The sequence below is a fragment of the Paroedura picta genome, chromosome 2, assembly GCF_049243985.1.
Source record: "Paroedura picta isolate Pp20150507F chromosome 2, Ppicta_v3.0, whole genome shotgun sequence".
In the NCBI taxonomy this organism is placed as follows: domain Eukaryota; kingdom Metazoa; phylum Chordata; class Lepidosauria; order Squamata; family Gekkonidae; genus Paroedura; species Paroedura picta.
In genome coordinates this window covers 36373797-36391656 of record NC_135370.1, presented here as the reverse complement: position 1 = coordinate 36391656, position 17860 = coordinate 36373797, and the positions used below count along the sequence as shown (strand labels likewise).

The window sequence follows — 17860 nt, the reverse complement described above, 5'->3', positions numbered from 1 at the left end:
ACATCACTGCAGTTTTGGAAACCAGAAGCAGAACTCACCCAAAGTGGGGAAGGGACTACTGGATCAGTGGTGATTCACCGCTGCTTTGCATGCAGAACGTGCCAGATTCAATCGCTGGATTCTCCAATTAAGAGGATCAGGAAGTAGATGATATGAAAGATCTCTGCCTGTGACCCTGGGGAGTCACTGCTAGACTCAGTGAAAAATACTGATCTTGATGGAGCAGTTTGATTCATGTGTCCACTCTTCCTTTCCTAGTTCTACAGTCTAATGCTGGGATTACATTTCCTTGTAAATGTAGGCATTTAGGGTGATAATAAACACCTTCACACTGCTGAACTTTTAGGGACATCTTCATGCTCCCGAGTAATTATATGAAAACTACTAAAAAATTCCAACTGTCATTATTTTATTACTGTTTTGGCTACATTCTCTACAATTTCAGCAGCATCTTAAAGAGACAGTTAATGTATCCTTATGTACAACAAAAACAAAATGGCTTGCAACATCAGAAACAAGAGCCACAGTTTAACTGTACAATATTAAATGGGGGAAAAAAAACCCTGTGGTAATACAGCCTCCCTTTCTGCAACATGGACAAAATTACATACAGGAATTCAGCATTATGAATGTGACAGTAAAAGGAATTTTGCATGGGAAAGAGAGAGACAGATACTGCATTCTGAAAAAAGGTTTCTACCATACAAGGCAGTTAGAAAATGTTTCACATTTTTAAAATATCTGTACAAGCCACAAGAAACATCTCTTTAGAGGAACATCTTCCCACCTTGTAGACAGAACTTCCAGAAACTAAGAATAACCATAAACAACTTCTACATCTAGTATCAACGTGCTCCAGCACTCAAGAGTTCAGGAAACTGACTTGAACTGTACTTTATAGTTCCAACACAGATCGGTTTTACATGCCTTGATTGTTAATGAATTATCTACTTTCAGTCTCTCTAGGACGTACAGTTGACTCGCACCTTTAAGGAGGTCATCGGATTTTTCTGTTTTGCAAAAGGAAAAAGCAACGTCATTTAGCAGCAATTAAAAGCGCCTTCAAGGAGACTTTAAAAAAAATACAATATCCAATTAGAAAAAGCCATACTTTAAACATTTGTACAGGGATAAGGTTGCTGAAATTTTTTGAACTGAAAATATGACATCTGTACAACGATTTACAATAGAGTTAGGGAATTTGTCATTATCCTGCATAGAAACACTGAACATGACCTGCTTGCTTTTGGTTACGTACATAGCCTTGGTAAATCCCTCCTCAAAAGCCTGGGTAGCAGTCAGCAGTTCACAACACTGCTAAGTATTGCGATGCCATTTAAATAATTCAACTAGTTTCCAAGCTAGTTTCTGCTACCTCACTGAAACAGCTATTTTTTTCCCCACCCCACCCCTTTGGAAATAGTGTCGTCCAACCAACTATTTTTTAAAGCATTCCTTTCCCACCCAACCCCCAACCCCCCCCCCCAAAACAAATTCAAATCAAAATACTAAAACACTTCTACCCAAAGAAATTAAAATACACAGCTGTGGCACTCATCTGTAACTTTGGTTTCTGTGTGTATCTTGTTTCTGAAATATGGACTTCTTGGGAAGAAAGATTCTGTCGTCCAGCTGTTGTGCTGAGGCACCAAGTTGTTCTTCTGTGCTCTATTTCGTTTCGTCTTCATTTAAATAATGAAACTACCCTCCTCATTAGAATTCTCCAGTTTCAACCAAACGTATTTCTGAAGTATTAAAAAGATTATTTACAGTGTTCCCCCCTCCTTCCGAGTTCCACGCACACCTTTCTCTTCAGTTTCAGAATGCAGTACGTCCGCTGGGGAGGCAGCAGCTAGAGTTAGGCCTTCCGTGTTTTCGAAGGAAAAAGTCAGAAGGCTACATTTATTTCACAGACCATGATCCAGAGTTCCATCTCGTGAAATGAAATCCTGCAGAACCGCCTCAGTACGCAAGCGCCATCGCTAAACTTGTCCTGCTGTGTAAAAACACTCATCGGCTGTTTCCAAATGGAAGTCCCCTGTGGCCAGCGGCAAAGGTGTCTCACGGCAAACCTTCTGCATTAAGAAGCTTCAGTAGGGAATAATGCTCGATATAGGTGGTGTAGGAGAGGCTGCCAGTCCAGTCAGATGCAGGTTTCCTGAAGAATTTGATCTTCTCATGTGTGGGAGAAGGTAAGCGTCATTAGCCAGTTGATGGACATCAAACCGGTCCTCTTTACGGTATGCCAAGCAACGCCGGATGAAGGCCTGCAGGAAAAGCAATGGAAATCAGTATGCCCTTTTAGTATTTATAGAGCACTTAACTGTCTGCAAAGAGCTTCTTGTGGCGCAGAGTGGTAAGGCAGCTGTCTGAAAGCTTTGCCCATGAGGCTGGGAGTTCGATCCCAGCAGCTGTCTCAAGGTTGACTCAGCCTTCCATCCTTCCGAGGTCGCTAAAATGAGGACCCAGCTTGCTTGCTGGGGGGTAAACGGTAATGACTGGGGAAGGGAATGGCAAACCACCCCGTTTTGAGTCTGCCAAGAAAATGCTAGAGGGGCGTAACCCCAAGGGTCAGACATGACTCGGTGCTTGCAGAGGGGATACATTTACCTTTACCTTTTACTTGTCTGCAGTATGTATAAGTTGTGTTACTTTTAACGCCACAGTAAGAAACAAACATTTATTGGCCCAGCGATTCATTATTAGCGCAACTTCATGAGCATGCAATTTAATGGCACATTTTTTTGATGCGGGTTGTGCATTTTTTTCAGGTCGGTGCACCATTTACGTTACATCCAAGGAGGACTAGTATTCAATGGTATTTATATCCTGAACGCACAACTCTCCCAATTTTTTGCAGGTAGAATAAGTTACATGAACTTAAATTAGCATAGTGAATGCAAACTTCAATATTTGGAACGCAACCAATCTGAATTTTTTTTTTCAAAAGTTCAGCTGAGAAAGCAAACCGCTGGAAAGGACAAAAGGGAGCAATACAATGAAAGAGGGAAGGGAACGAGAATCCTGAGCAGTACAAATTTCTAATCCAATTCCAGAAGTGGCTGCAAGCCCCGCCTTCCAAAGCTCACAAACCTTGCTTACCTTGGGTGGAGACTAAACAGAAAATTGCCACTGCTACTCTTAAATTAATATACTGTGAGCAATAATTAAGAAGTGCTTTAATAGTGGTGGAAAGTGCGGTCAAATCACAGTTGACTTACGGTGACCCCCGTGAGATTTTCAAGGCCAGAGATGTTCAGATGTGTCTTCCCATTGTCTGCCCCTGAGTCATGAACCCTGGACTTCCTTGGAAATCTCCCATGCAAATAACTAGCCAGGGCCAATCCTGCACAACTTCTGTGATTGGGCTAGCCTTCTCTGTCCAGGTCAGAGCATTTCATTAGTAGGCACACTGAAAGCATAGCCTGTCTTGCTGATCAGAAAAGAGTGTCCATTACCTATGCAAGTTCTGCCTTTCTTTCCCAGCACACAAACCTCCTGGGGATTAAACTTGTGGAGACGCTGTGTGGAGGGGCAGTGGAAGTGCCGGTTTGGTGTTAGGGTTGAGCCACGGCTGTCTCCTCCCACAGGAGGGAGAAGTTGAAAACATACCCAGCCATGCCTCAGCACCCAGAGATGGTCAGGCATCCCTGCCTTTGCTTGGCTACCTGGCTGCCAGTTGTGCCTCGGAGATCATTGCAATGACTCCTGGGGAGAGGAGGGCCCCTGTGCCCTCCTCATGATGGATCCGGAGGGCCTGCCTGTGGAGCGGGGGGTGACCAGGAGGATCCACAAGCTTGGAGGGGCCAGGATGTGATGCAGCTGTCACCGCACTCCTTTGATCTGGGCCTGGTGCTTGTAGGTAGTTGTGCACAGCAGCTGTTAGACAGGCGGACAAGTGGCGTAGGTGGGCAGGTAGACAGTTGGTTAGGTAGGTAGGGAGATAGGTGGGAAGTCAGAGCACCTGACACAGGACCCAGGGAGTGTGTTGGGAGCTACACCCCATCCAGGCACCTCCAAGCTTGTGGACCCTCATGATCATATGTCCGGGCACCACTCAGCCACCGTGGGGGCTCCTGATGCCCATTTCAGTCATCATCCATTAAGTCCATAGGAAATCTCGCTCCTCTCTAAAACTATGACAAACTGGATGCAGAATTTCAGCCAAAAATAATGTTAGAGGAATGGGAACAACTTGGGGGGGATTAATTAAATAAAAAACTATGACATGTGGAGGTAGGTGGGTGGATGACCCCTTCTCAGGGTAGAAGGGTGGACATAGGACAAGACCCAGAGACCATGTCCACAATGAGGCGATACAGTCAGGAGGCACTACAGTGAATTTCATGTGTATAGCACTCCAGGAAACAGCTAAACAGTTAATGAACTCAAACAAACCCAAAGGTTCGTTAACATGGGGGGGGGGCTCTGTGTAAGTTCAGGGTTCGTGGTTCGTGGTTCGTGACATCTCCCTGACCCACAACAACCCACAAATGCATCGAACTTCCATTTTCCTGGTTCGTGTCCACCTCTATGTTGGCACACTTCTAAACAAGGAAAAACCCAAGATAAGGAGCCTTGGTTACTACTAGCAGGGGTAGGAAGAATTTGCTCCCAAGGGGAGGGAGCTCACAATCCCATCTCTCATCTATTGACTGTGGTTCATTATGTCTACACCAGTCCACAGCCACGAACATTTCTTCTAAACAGTGTCCTTTGAAAATAGGTGACACCAATGGAAATCATAATGGTACATTTAAATCACTTTCAGGATGCTGTAGAAAGGGAAACACAAAAATGATCAAATAAGGTGTTTTTTTTTCTTTTCTTTTAACCTAACTGGATAGTAGAGATGTGAAATTTCTGGAACTGTTGAAGACATAACTTAATATCTTCATTTTCTGTAATAAACCCAAAACCTGAAAGAGTGTTGCAAACTGCTACACCCTTAGGTACCACCTCCTCCTCACCCCAAAAAGTTTAAAATCTAGCCAGCAAAATTTGTTCAAGGTCCCTGGCCCCAAAGAAACTGACCTCAATCAGGGCCTTTTCAGCCCTGGCCCCAGCCAAGTGGATTGCTCTGCCCAATGGGATCAGGAACCTTAGAAAGGTCCACAGAGCCTGTAAGACAGAGTTGCCAGGCCTATGGTTGAGGCCTAGAGACCATTCCAAAGTGATACAATGTGATATCATCAATACAGCTTCAATTGCAGTCCATTAACAGTCTTAAATTAGTAAACCCAAAGCTCTAGAGCATCTCCAGGGCAGGCCTGGTGATATAATGTATCCTCAGTGTAGCAATCCTTAGATTAGCATGTAGCAAACACAATAGTTAATCCCTGTTTCCTAATAAATCTTCATAACAGGGATCTAGTCCCACAGATCACTTGTCTTCCCAGCCTATAATGGCTCAAACAGCAATACAGGATGCCAGGTTTTGGATCCCACAGAATTATTAACTTTCAATTCAATCAGATAGAATCATACAATAATAGTGTTGGAAGGGACCTCATGAGTCATCTAGTCCAACCCCCTGCACAATGCAGGACACTCACATCCCAATTACTCATCTACTGTAACCTGCCACCCCTTTGCCTTCACGGAATCAGCCTCTCTGTCAGATGGCTATCTAGCCTCTGTTTTAAAATTTCCAAAGATGGAGAACCCACCACCTCCCAAGAAAGCCTGTTCCTCGGGAGGTAGTACTCTTTTCTGCAATCTGGAATTCCTCTGTGACTGGAGATTAGGAAAGACACTGCTAATTTAGGATACATTATATATATTGATGCTGCTGCATTGTATAATTAATTATTTGTTTACAGCCTAGTCATAGCGGTTTCATATTTTGGTATTGTCACTACAGCGTATCTCTTGTATGTATCTGAGGACTAGAAACACCATCAAATGTTTTGTCTCCCTACCCAAAATGCCCCCACACCCACCTACTGACTAGTAAAGATGTACTTTATGTACCCCTCTCTCTAGAGAAGAGGTGGCACTTCTGAAATTGTTGGATTTAAATTTTTATATTTTATTGCAAAAGGTTTATTTATTGATTTATTAATTCATATTTGTATACTGCCCTCCCCAAAGGCTCAGGGTTGTTTACATTGAAATGTTATATTTATTATGCCGTGAGCTTCCCTGAGCCCCCAGGGAAAGGGTGGAAAACAAGTAGAAAAGAAATAAAATAAATAATGACACCATGGCAGATGTAACTTTAATATATATCACTTGAGCTGAAGACAGAAAACAAATTATGTTGTCAACAAATGGATGCTTTAGGCCAGTGGTCCCCAACCTTTCCGAGGCTGGGGACCGGCAGGGCATCGGGCCGCGCCCCCGCGGACCGCACCCGTGCGGGCCACGCCCGCGGATCGGGCCGCGCCCGGGCCGTGCCCGCGGGCCGCGCCCACGCCGCGCCCGCGGATCGGGCCGCACCCGAGCCGCGCCCGCGAGCCGCGCCCGGGCCGCGCCCACGGATCGGGCCGCGCCCGCAGATCGGGCCGAGCGGGCGTGGCCCGCACAGGCGCAGCCCGGCCCTGATTCCCTCTCCCCGCCTCCCGCAGTAAGAAGCTTCCCGGGCCGCAAGCTTGCGGCCTGGGAAGTTTTTTACTGCGGGGGCGGGGCGGGGAGAGGGAGCCGCGGTCCGGTGCCATGGCCTTTGCGGCCCGGCACCGGGCCGCGGCCCGCAGGTTGGGGACCACTGCTTTAGGCTTAAAACACTAAACTATTAGATAATATAAATATAATAGTGCATTAACTCTTGTCAAACTTATTTACCTTTAAATTTTAAAATCTTGAAAGTACCCTATATATGGCTACATTACAAGATATATCAGGTTTTTTTCCCCTAGGACTCACCCAAAATTCATTTTTCCTATTTGAAAAAAAAATCTGAGGAATTCCTTTATTTTCTACTTTTAAAATGAGTGAAAAAATGGAAAGATAAAGTTTCTCATCCAAAGAGAAAATATTTCCTAAAAAGATTTTTACCAGTGCTCCTTCAAATTCTTCATTTCTTCCATCGGGAAAAGTGAGAAAAATCTTCACTCTTTCATGCTATACATTTTTAGTGTGAAAAACGTTGCCTGAAGCAGCATTTTATCCACTGTAAAAGGGAACATTTCACAGGAGTTGTTTTCCAGTGTTTCCCCAGATTAAAAAAATATTCCACTGGAAAAATTTAAAAACAAAGCCTTGGGGGGGGGGGAACTCATGCAATTCCCCCCCCCCTCGGAAATTTCGTTTTACTCCCCCTGGGCCCTCACATCTTTACAAGGATGTCAACGATAAAACCAGGAACTGTTAGATGGGAAGCTCCAATATGGCACATAGTATCTCAAAGAAGTTTCACATGTAAATCATTACCTTTAATGAAATTCCTTTGAAAATGTAATTTCAAAACACAAATAAAAGAAACTGCAATTTTTTCAAGGAATTTTGAACTACAAAAATGGAAGCATTATTTTTAATATGTATTTATTCTGAATTTCCTTTGTACTTAAAGATAACTTGTCAATAACTAACCTCTAATGTTGTTATAAGCTTATTAATGTTTCGTACTAAAGATTGTTTCTTATTAATATAATATAATATAATATAATATAATATAATATAATATAATATAATATAATATAATATAATATAATATAATATAATATAATATAATATAATATAATATAATATAATATAATCTTTAAACTATATAAAGCGTTAAGGGGTCCTAAGGCGGGATGTGTCCGTGATGAGGAAGGGTCCGGATAGGACCCTTCCTCAGGACAGACAATCGGAGGGACCAATTGGCAGGCGCGCAGCGCCTGCCAATTGGTCCCTCCGATTCCCAGCCCCAGCAACTGCGAGCCACGCTCCGACACGTCCGGCTGGCCGCAAGGGAGTCCCCGGCAGCCGCGCTCTGCGTGGCTGCTGAGGGCTCCCTGCCTGGCGGCCTGACGCAGCCGGCAGTACCCCGTTGTTGCCGAGTATCCCGACGTAGCTGCCCGCGTGGCCCATGGCCTCCGTCCGCCTGCTTCCAAAATGTCCGCCGCGCCTGCGCCCTCGCCTTGACGCGGAGCCGCTCTGCCCTCCGCCTCTATGGTGCGTCAGCCCGCCAGGCGCGTCACGCCGCGTCACGCCACCAGGAAGGGAGCTCCTGGCAGTTGCGCCGAGCGCGGCTGCTGGGGACTCCCTGCCCGCCAAATGACCGCCGCCCGGGAGAGGCCCCACCGCCCGACGGGCCTCCTACGATCTGGTACGTGCCTAGAGCTCGCTGTATTACTCATACAGCGGGCTTGATTACTAGTATAATATAATATAATATAATATAATATAATATAATATAATATAATATAATATAATATAATATAATATAATATAATATAATATAATATAATATAATATAATCTTTACACCGCCCGTGGCGCCACGGGCGCCACGGACTAAATAAAACAGTAAGCCCTTGGAAGGCGGGCTGTGTCCGGGATGAGGAAGGGTGCCGATTGGCCCCTTCCTCATGACAGACTATCGGAGGGACCAATCGGCAGGCGCAAAGCGCCTGCCGATTGGTCCCTCCGATTCCTTGCCGGAGCAACTGCGAGCCGCGCGTAGCGCAGCTCGCAGTTGCTCCAAGCCAGCCGGCCTCTAAGAACCTCTAAGCCAGTGGTCCCCAACCTTTATTAGGCTGGGGACCGGTAGGCCATCGGGCCGCGCCCGTGGGGACCGCCCCTGCGGGGGCCGCGCCCACGCATCGGGCCACGCCCGCGAGCCACGCCCGCGGATCGGGCCGCGCCCGCGAGCCACGCCCGCGGATCGGGCCGCGCCCGCGAGCCATGCCCGCGGATCGGGCCGCGCCCGCGGGCCATGGCCGCGCCCGCGGGCCATGCCCGCGGATCGGGCCGCGCCCGCGGGCTGCGCCCGCCGCGTCCAGGGAGCCCCCGGCCTCTAAAAACGCATCGCCGGCACAAGAAGATGGCCGCCGGCAAGAAGACCGCGCCAGGGAGCCGCCCGCCGAAGGAGCTGCCCACCGCAAAGGAGCTGCCCGTCGAGAAGGAGCCACCCAAGGAGCTGCCCGCCGCGAAGGAGCTGCCCGACGTCGCTACAGCCCTCTCACCGGTAAGCTACCTTTCCTCACCCTGCCCTCGCCAGTCCCTCGCTCTCCCCCCCCCTGCTAGGGCCCATTGTATTTGGAATACAATGGGCTTTTTTACTAGTATAATATAATATACGGGAGTTCCTTGACTTTTGCCTTAAAAATCCAGGCTGGTGTAGTGGCTAGCAGTGGTCCGCAACCTTTTTAAGGCTGCGGACCGGTGACTGTGGGGAGGGTGATTGCCCAACCGCGCATACTGTGCATGCGTGAAACTGCTTCCCTCTCCCCCTAACCCCCCCACAAAAAGAAGCTTGCCGAGCCGCAAGCTCATCGGCCGCTTTTGCGGCCAATTTGCTTGCGGCCTGGGAAGTTTCTTACTGCGGGGGGAGGGGGAGGGGGGAGGGAGCCGCGGCCTGGTGCCAGGGCCTTCGCAGCCCGGCACCGGGCCGCAGCCCAGTGGTTGGGGACCACCGGTGGCTAGGAGCACTGACTTCTAATGTGGTGGGCCAGGTTTGATTCCCCACTCCCCCACATGCAGCTAGTTGGGTGACCTTGGCCTTGTCACAGCCCTGCACAGTTCTGACCAACCAGTGCTGTCACAGCTCTCTCAGATCCACCTACCTCCCATGGTGTTTGTTGTGGGGAGAGAAAAGGGAAGGCGACTGTAAGCCACTTTGAGACTCCTTCAGGTAGAGAAAAGTGGCATGTAAGAACCAACTCTTCTTCTTCTATACATCAAAAAGTAGTTCCACCAGAATGTACAGCTGGAGTTTACAGACATACCTTGGCTTCATTGCTCACAACAGGCTTCACTGGGAATTGTACTTCAGTGGCTTTTAATATTGTATTTTCCTGAAGGATATCTTGTTGGGATTGGTTATGGCCAAATGGCTGGAGGAAAGCAAAACAAACCATTTGTATTTCATGACACAAACAGTCCCAGCACCCCAAATTAGTGGTATCATTTCCACATGTTAAACTCATACTATTTCATAAAATGTTCCCAAATACTACGAAACATAAGCAAAAGTTAACTTGCTTTATTTACTCAAGAAAGAAATTTTCCTGTCCAAGGACCAGACTGGAGACCCACAAGCAGCAAATACCAGAAAACTCCACATTCGGAGTTTGTTTTTACCTTTCGGCCATATAGACACTGGAAAAAGATCACACCAACTGACCACACATCCACCTTGTTAGAAATCTTTGGCGGCTCTTTCCCTACAACAAAACACTCTGGAGGCAAATACCTACAAAAAAAACAAAAAAAGCTTTTAAAAAGTCACTACAAAGAGGCACACTAAGGGAATTCCTTCTCCTATAACAGACAATGATTTTTGGAAGTGCAAATTAGACAGCTGTCTTTGACAGCGGTTGAGTGCAGGCATAACCACAAAGAAATTGCAAAGAAGTCTCACACACATTGTTGTGAAGAACATACATAGCTGTTGGGGTTAGAAGAAATCACCAAAAAACAAACTATTAAGACTTCTTGAGATATTTGAGCTGTTGTTATGGATTTATAGATTGTAGCCTGGATTTTAAGAACTGTTGCTCGTAAACAAAAAAATTTATGTTGCCTCTATTGCGTCCAGTAGCTCTCACCCAGCACAGTTCGATCCCTGACTGTCCTCGAAGAGGAGCACCAAAATGTTAGTCTATTGGCACTTGGCTGTGAGGCATTAGCAAGCTTTTTTGCAGACAAAGTCTTGTCACTCCACCAGGACCTTCCTGCCACATTTGATATAGAAAGGGAACTGGAGGCCCCTTGGCCATCACAGGGGGATATGTTTGATGGCTTTAGGCAGCTCTCAGAAACTGAAACGGACAAGCTGCTGGGGTCAGTGAGGGCAACCACCAGCCTCCTACATCCCTGTCCATCTTGGTTGTTCCTATCCAGTGGATAGAAGGCCCCTTGGGAGATATTGTCAACCTCTTCCTGTCCACTGGGGCATTCCTGGAGGTGCTAAAGGAGGCACTGGTTCAACCACCGGCCTCCTAGATCCCTGTGCATCTTGGTTGTTCCTATTCAGCAGAAAGGAGGCCCTCTGGGAGTCATTGTCAACCACTCCCTGTCTACTTGGGTGTTCCCAGAGGCGCTAAAGAAGACAGTGGTTTGCTCCTTACTGAAAAAAAAACAACACTGGATCTGAGGAACCCAGTCAGCTACTGCCCAGTGTTGCACCTTGCATTCCTGTCCAAGGTGATTGAAAGGGCCGTGTCGAACCAGCTCCTGGCATACTGGGATGAAACTTCAGGGCTCAACCCATACTAGTTGGGCTTCCGTCCTGGCCACGGGGTGGAGACAGTGTTGGTCACCTTGATGGATGATCTCCGACGCAAGCTGGATTGAGGTAGACCAGCCGTACTCATGTTACTCGATCTATCAGCCACATCTGACATGGTCGATCATGAATTAATGGCCCACTGCCTCACCGGGGCTGGGATTCAGGGGGAAAGCCCTTCAATGGCTGTGCTCCTTTCTCCAGAACCGGACACAGAGGGTGGTGGGTGGTTGTGGGGGAACAAATATCACATCCCTATCGACTCCCTTGTGGGGTCCCAGAGGAAGTGGTACTCTCCCCCACATTTAACATCTTTATGCGCTCTCTGGCCCAGCTGGTTCGGAGTTATGGGCTGCGCTGTCACCAGTATGCGGATGACACCCAGCTCTATCTCCCCATGGACGGCCACCCAGATTCCCCCCGGACACCTTTGCCAGGTGTTTGGAAATGGTCACTTGATGGCTAGAGCAAAGCCAACCTGAAATTCAACCCCTCCAAGACAGAGGTCCTGTGGCTGGGCAGAAAGGCAGCCGGGCAAGAAGTGCGTTTACCCACCTTGGCTGGGGTGCAGCTTAACATTGCTCCCTTGGCCAGGAATTTGGGCATGATACTGGATGCCTCCCTTTCAACGGAGGCCCAAGTTCACAGGTGTAGCACGCACGGCATTTTACCACCTTCACTACTAGCGCCCTACCTGCCCTCGGACTGTCTGGCTACAGTGATCCATGTGAGAGAAAAGGAGAATTTTTGTTAATTCCCCTTTTTGCTAAAAATGCTCATCATCCATTGCAACTGTTAGCAAGCATATACAAGTAGTTTTCACACATGAATCCATTTGTAAAATGCAGTGTAGTAGACTTACCAGTAAGTGCCAGCACCTTGGGACGTTAAGTCCATTCCATCCACACCATAGCTATCATCATCCATTATCTTGGACAGGCCAAAATCAGTGATTTTTATTTCTCCGCATGCTGTTCCGTCTACCAGAAGAATGTTTCCTACCCAGAACAAGAGAGCCTCATCAAAAAGGCAAATCCAGCCTAGCAGTGCTAAACAGTTGCTACACTTCAATCAGAAGAGGACAATTTAACAGAAGTTCAAAAGTCACCCAGTGCGTCAAGGTAGCCTTAACCTACTCTGAATCTGCGAATTCCAAACGCTGTCTAGCATTGTAGTTACAGTAAAATTTCATCTCCTCACTTTTATTGTGTAGATGTTCCAAATCTTTACTGATTTTAATATTGCAACAATATCATTCCTTCTGCCCTTGTTAAAAACCAGTTTCTGAAACAGTCTGGAAAGCTATTTCATTCTGAACCAAAGTGAAGAAATAGCTTATACACAAGAACAAAAGCCTCAAAAGTTTTACATATCAAATAGCAAAGCTAAACAATGAACAATTTCTGGCATGAAGTAGATGAATCATACACTCAGTATTTTGAAGCTCATTGTCCAGTGCACAACATAAAGCAGGCTTTCTCAACCAGGTTTTACAACAGCCCCGTAAGGGTTACACCAATTGGGTGGGAGTTAATCTAATTTTTATATATTTTAAAAACATTTATAGGGTGATATGACCAAATACAGTCATGTCGACCCCCCCCCCCCAATGGCCAATGATGAGCCTGGAGCGGATGGGAAGGGAAGGGTCCATAGCCCTAAAAGTCCTTGCTGGCTGAGACTCATTGCACGTGGTAGCAACTAGGATTCAGAGAGATTACTCTCATTTCAACTTAACTGCATGGGAATGTGACAGAGTGACTTAGGCTTGCTGGCCATGTTTCTGGCGTGGGGGGGTGGGGGTGATGGAATGCATAAGCCTGCTCTAGCCCTGTTTCTGGCATTGGAGGGGGGGGAGGCGACGGAGTGGCAAAGGCCTGCCCCGGTTTCTGGGGTGGGTTGGTGGGGGCAATGGAGCACATAGGGCTGCTCTGGCCCTGTTTCAAGGGGAGGAGGCAAAGCAGCATAGGCCCTATTTCAGTAGGCTCTCTTCACTGTAGCGCAAACACTGGTGACCTGTCCAGAGCGCAGGTATGGTTCTGTTCAAAAATTATCTGAAAATATTTCTGTGCTGTCACTTCTGGTGTTGTGGGAGTGGCCTAGTGACATCACAACTGCTGGGAGTGTCTGGGTGACGTCACTTCTGGTGACATATGACTTCTGGGGCGGGGCAGGAAGGTGTGGCATGCTGACATTATTTCGGGGGTTTGCTGAAGCCTGAAGAATGTTTCAGGGGTTTCTCAGTGGCATAAAGGTTGAGAGAGGCTGGCATAAAGCAATAAACATTTTATTAGCAGAAATCTGTTAACGCATCAAACACTCCAGATGACTAGAAGAATACTTGGGTTATAAATTGGAGCCCATGGTCAAAGATGATTAAACTTCTTAATGCTAATTTAAGCCCCCCTCCCTCAAACAAAGATGTTTATAGTTATTGTTTCACTGACATGGCATGCAAGAAAATCTACCCCAGTTGAACGTGTCAAGAAATACAGACGACATCAAAGCAGTAAATACATTTAGAAACAAACAAAGAAGAACATTAAATGAAGCAGAGTACTTAAGAAATAAACAGAAAGGAGTATAAATGAATTTTCAAAGAGGAAATGGAAGAATTTATGGATGAGGACATAAAAGGGAAGAGTGGTAAGTGAAAAGACCGATTAAACTAAGAAGTTTCAAAACATTTATTTGCAGTTACGTGGGGAAGGGATTAGCAGGAAAGGAAACCTTTTCCTCCCCCCAAATGGATATTAAACAACCCTTCCTGTGTTACAATAACCCACAGTATAAAGGAAAATCAAAACAATGTGACATCCAATGGATTAAACAAAAGGGGGGAGAGAAGGAGCAGAGGCTGCCGCCTCACAGGTGTTAAAGGACAGCATCTTGCAGAGAGATGCTACACAATGCCTCATGTTACAGTGTTTTCCAGTGCTTCTCATTTACCTGGTTTAAGATCATAGTGTATTATAGGTGGCTTAATCTCATTGAGATACCGCAGTGCATTTACTATTTGCATTACAATAGACCTTGCTTCTTTCTCTGACATTAATTTATGTTGCTTGAGATAGAAATCCAGGTCATTGCCTTCACAATATTCTAATACTGTACAAAACCTAAAGGAGAGAAGGGGGGGAAAAGCAGAAGTTAGGCAAGAAACGCAGGCCATCTAATTATACAAGGGAAATTTGAACATTCATCTTCACACAATATTCTTTTCAACGCAGGTATTCACGGTTAGGAAAGCAAAGTCTTTTCAGAAATCTAAAAAATATAGAACTCCCTGTATTCAGAAAATCTGAATTATAGAACATATATAGTAAGGCCAAATGCCACCACTGTAAACTTTACTCCTTCCCAATGTTATTTTGACTCCTCTTGAACAAAAATACTTCGTTTTGTATACTTACGTGTCTGTATCCAAGGAGAAGTAGTCATAGAGTTTTACTATCCTTGGATGATCCAGCTCTTTGTGTATTCTATACTCTCTGCAAGCATGCCTGAAAGAGAGAGAACTAACCATGAACCCCACAAAAATACTGTTTTCACTTACCACAATAACAAAAAGGTGTTTAAAAACGTACTTATGGTAGTTTTCCTTCTTCTCATCCCTCCAGCTTTTGTTGAGTTGGTGTATCTTCACAGCAGCATATCTTTGTTCATAGAGATCAAAAGCCTAGAACGCACATTGAGTGAGAGTAGTCACTAGAGACAGCAAATCGTTTGTAAAGGGTTAAAAACATGCTTCGTGCAGTAAACTCATTACAGCTATTTCATACCCTCGTGAGCAAAGCTTAAATAGAACTTTGTAGCTCGGGTAGCATACAGTACGCAACTTTACAATCCAGTAGTAAAAATCCAGTAGTCTTTCAGATGCTTTTGGGTAGCCTTTGGACTACGTGTAAATAGTCTCAGCAAACTCAAAACCCGTCTGCCTAATCATGCAAAGTTAATTCAATATGTTTCAGCTTCCTTCAGCAGCCAGGAACATGTAGCATTGCCATCTGCTTTACAAGCTACTCAGAGTCACTCTGTACAAACTACTGTGCATAACGAAATGGAAGCAGTTCTTTCCCCACTCCTCTCCATGCATAAAAATGTGGTAACAAGAACATCTTGGAAAAGCTGCTGCCCCAAGTGGACTAACTCGAGCCTATTCCATGTGTGTATATGCACACCCACAATGAGATGATTAGAGTTCTCAAAGGAATCTTTATGGAATTACCGTATTTGCCGGCGTATAAGACGACTGGGCGTATAAGATGACCCCCCAACATTTCCACTCAAAATATAGAGTTTGCTACATTACATTACAGTACTATGGGCCACTATGGGCAGCTATGTCTATCCCAACTGAAGTGCACCCGGCGTATAGGACGACCCCCCCACTTGGAGGCATGTTTTTCAGGAGGGAAAAAGTAGTCTTATACGCCAGCAAATACTGTAATCATATGAATGTTAGTTGACCAGTTAAATTTGTTTGCACAAGGATCACAAAATGTTCATAAAGTTAATGCAGTTTTTTTTATCTAGTCCTGTGCACCCTGTATTAAAACACACATGCACCAGCTTGGTGTTTTGCTTTACTGCTGTTGAGTTGTAGTTAAGAATTTTTTTTAAAATTTTTTTACACTGATAGCATTATTTTAAATGGATGCTATTAACCACAGGAGGCTCCGTGGAGCTGTACGGGAAGGCTCCGAAGTTTAATTGCAAACGGAAATGTAAAAATTAATCCAAATGAGAGACATTACCTTATATACTTCACTAAAGCCACCTCGGCCGAGTAAATGAAGTAACAAATACCGCTCATTTAACGTAGGGTGATCCTTGAACCTTAAAAGAAAGAAAGCAACAGTTCTGATCACTGGGAAATAACACTTCCCAATACCTACATTTGGGGGGGGGGGTTGTGAGGATACCTAATACCCAGTCAGTGTAATGTTAGATACAAGTGTCAAATTAGATTAAAAAATCAGATGCAAGGAAATGCTACTGGTTGTAGGGTTGTGTGCGGCGGCATCTGGATTGGAACGGCCGATTCGCACAACTCTACCTGGAATAAGTGGGATGTCTTTGGTGTTCCATGCTCAACTTTCCTTGTATGCTATCTAGAGCCACCATCCGACAGTATGCTTGCACATAGGCAGTCCTTATGAGAGCCAGCTTGGTATAGTGGTTAGGAGTGTGGACTTCTAATCTGGCATGCCAGGTTCGATTCTGCGCTCCCCCACGTGCAGCCAGCTGGGTGACCTTGGGCTCACCACGGCTCTGATAAAGCTGTTCTGACCGAGTAGTAATATCAGGGCTCTCTCAGCCTCACCCACCCCACAGGGTGTCTGTTGTGGGGAGAGGAAAGGGGAGGTGACTGTAAGACGCTTTGAGCCTCCTTCGGGTAGGGAAAAGCGGCATATAAGAACCAACTCTTCTTATTATTATTACTATTCATTATTCAATTTCTGACCCGCTGCTCTCGAGAATAGTCTCACGGCAGGTTACAATAAAAGATGAAAACCCAACATAATTTAACTGGACAGATCCCATTTTCCGGATGCGTGAAAAAATAAAAAACTGAGCCCAACCTCCTCCTTTATCCCTACCCAACCCCAGTGCCTCAGGGATGAGGTCCCAATTAATCCAGATGTAGACTGATTTTATTCTAACTGCTCTTTACTATGGAGGGGCCCCTACATCTCCCGGGTCCTGGCTTCAGCCAATGACCTGGCAGAAGAGCTCCGTCTTACAGACCCTGCAGAATCGCGAAAGCTCCTGCAGGGCCCTCGGTTCTTCTGGAAGCTCATTCCACCAGGTCGGGGGCCAGGACCGAAAAGGACCTACAGGAAGATGCAGCTATGGCAATCAACAAAAGGGGGGTTATATTTAGTCCCCCAGATCTCATCTGACTAATATTAACCTTTTTAAAAAAGGGCAAAATGTATCCAACCCATATTGGCGGTCGTTCCTGGTTTTTTAAATATAAATTGGTTTTATTGGATTGATTTTATCATTTAAATGTTTTATTCTATTTGTCATGATCCAAGGATACTCTCGTTTATTTATTTTTTTATTTATATACCGCTCCCTCTTGGACGCACCGTCTCTCATTTTGGAGACAAGACCATTTAGGCATTCTTCAGAGAAGAAAGTTCAAAGTTGTTTACTATGTCCAGCTGGAAGCATCATGATACTGCTTGACCAGTTTTAGGGTATATAGAGACATCCCCTTCCCCACCAATGCATCATTTCCCCACTAGGACAGAATAGGACAATAAAATCAAAGTCCAGTAGTACCTTTAAGACCAACAAAGATTTATTCAAGGCATGAGCTTTCAAGTACAAGCACTTTTCCTCAGACTAGGAAGAGTGCTTGCACTCGAAAGCTCATGCCTTGAAATAAATCTTTGTAGGTCTTAAAGGTGCTACTGGACGCTGATTTTATTGTGTTACTTCTGACCAACACAGCTACCTATTTGAATCTATGCAG

The 17860-nt window shown here is 45.6% G+C and overlaps 1 protein-coding gene across 3 annotated transcripts in view; it reads right to left on the bottom strand.

The window, feature by feature from the left end:
• Positions 1-392: 392 nt before the first annotated feature.
• The window catches only part of TLK1 (tousled like kinase 1), an 80663-nt gene continuing 63195 nt past the window's right edge, over positions 393-17860 (bottom strand). For all 3 annotated transcript variants that reach the window (XM_077319736.1, XM_077319739.1, XM_077319738.1), the window contains exons 14-21: positions 16131-16212; positions 14961-15052; positions 14787-14876; positions 14323-14492; positions 12236-12371; positions 10227-10338; positions 9872-9979; positions 393-2267 (exon numbers count right to left, since the gene is read on the bottom strand). In XM_077319736.1, the coding sequence (XP_077175851.1) occupies positions 2091-2267; positions 9872-9979; positions 10227-10338; positions 12236-12371; positions 14323-14492; positions 14787-14876; positions 14961-15052; positions 16131-16212 (967 nt within the window). In that variant the 3' untranslated portion in view covers positions 393-2090. The remainder of the gene's footprint in view (positions 2268-9871; positions 9980-10226; positions 10339-12235; positions 12372-14322; positions 14493-14786; positions 14877-14960; positions 15053-16130; positions 16213-17860) is intronic.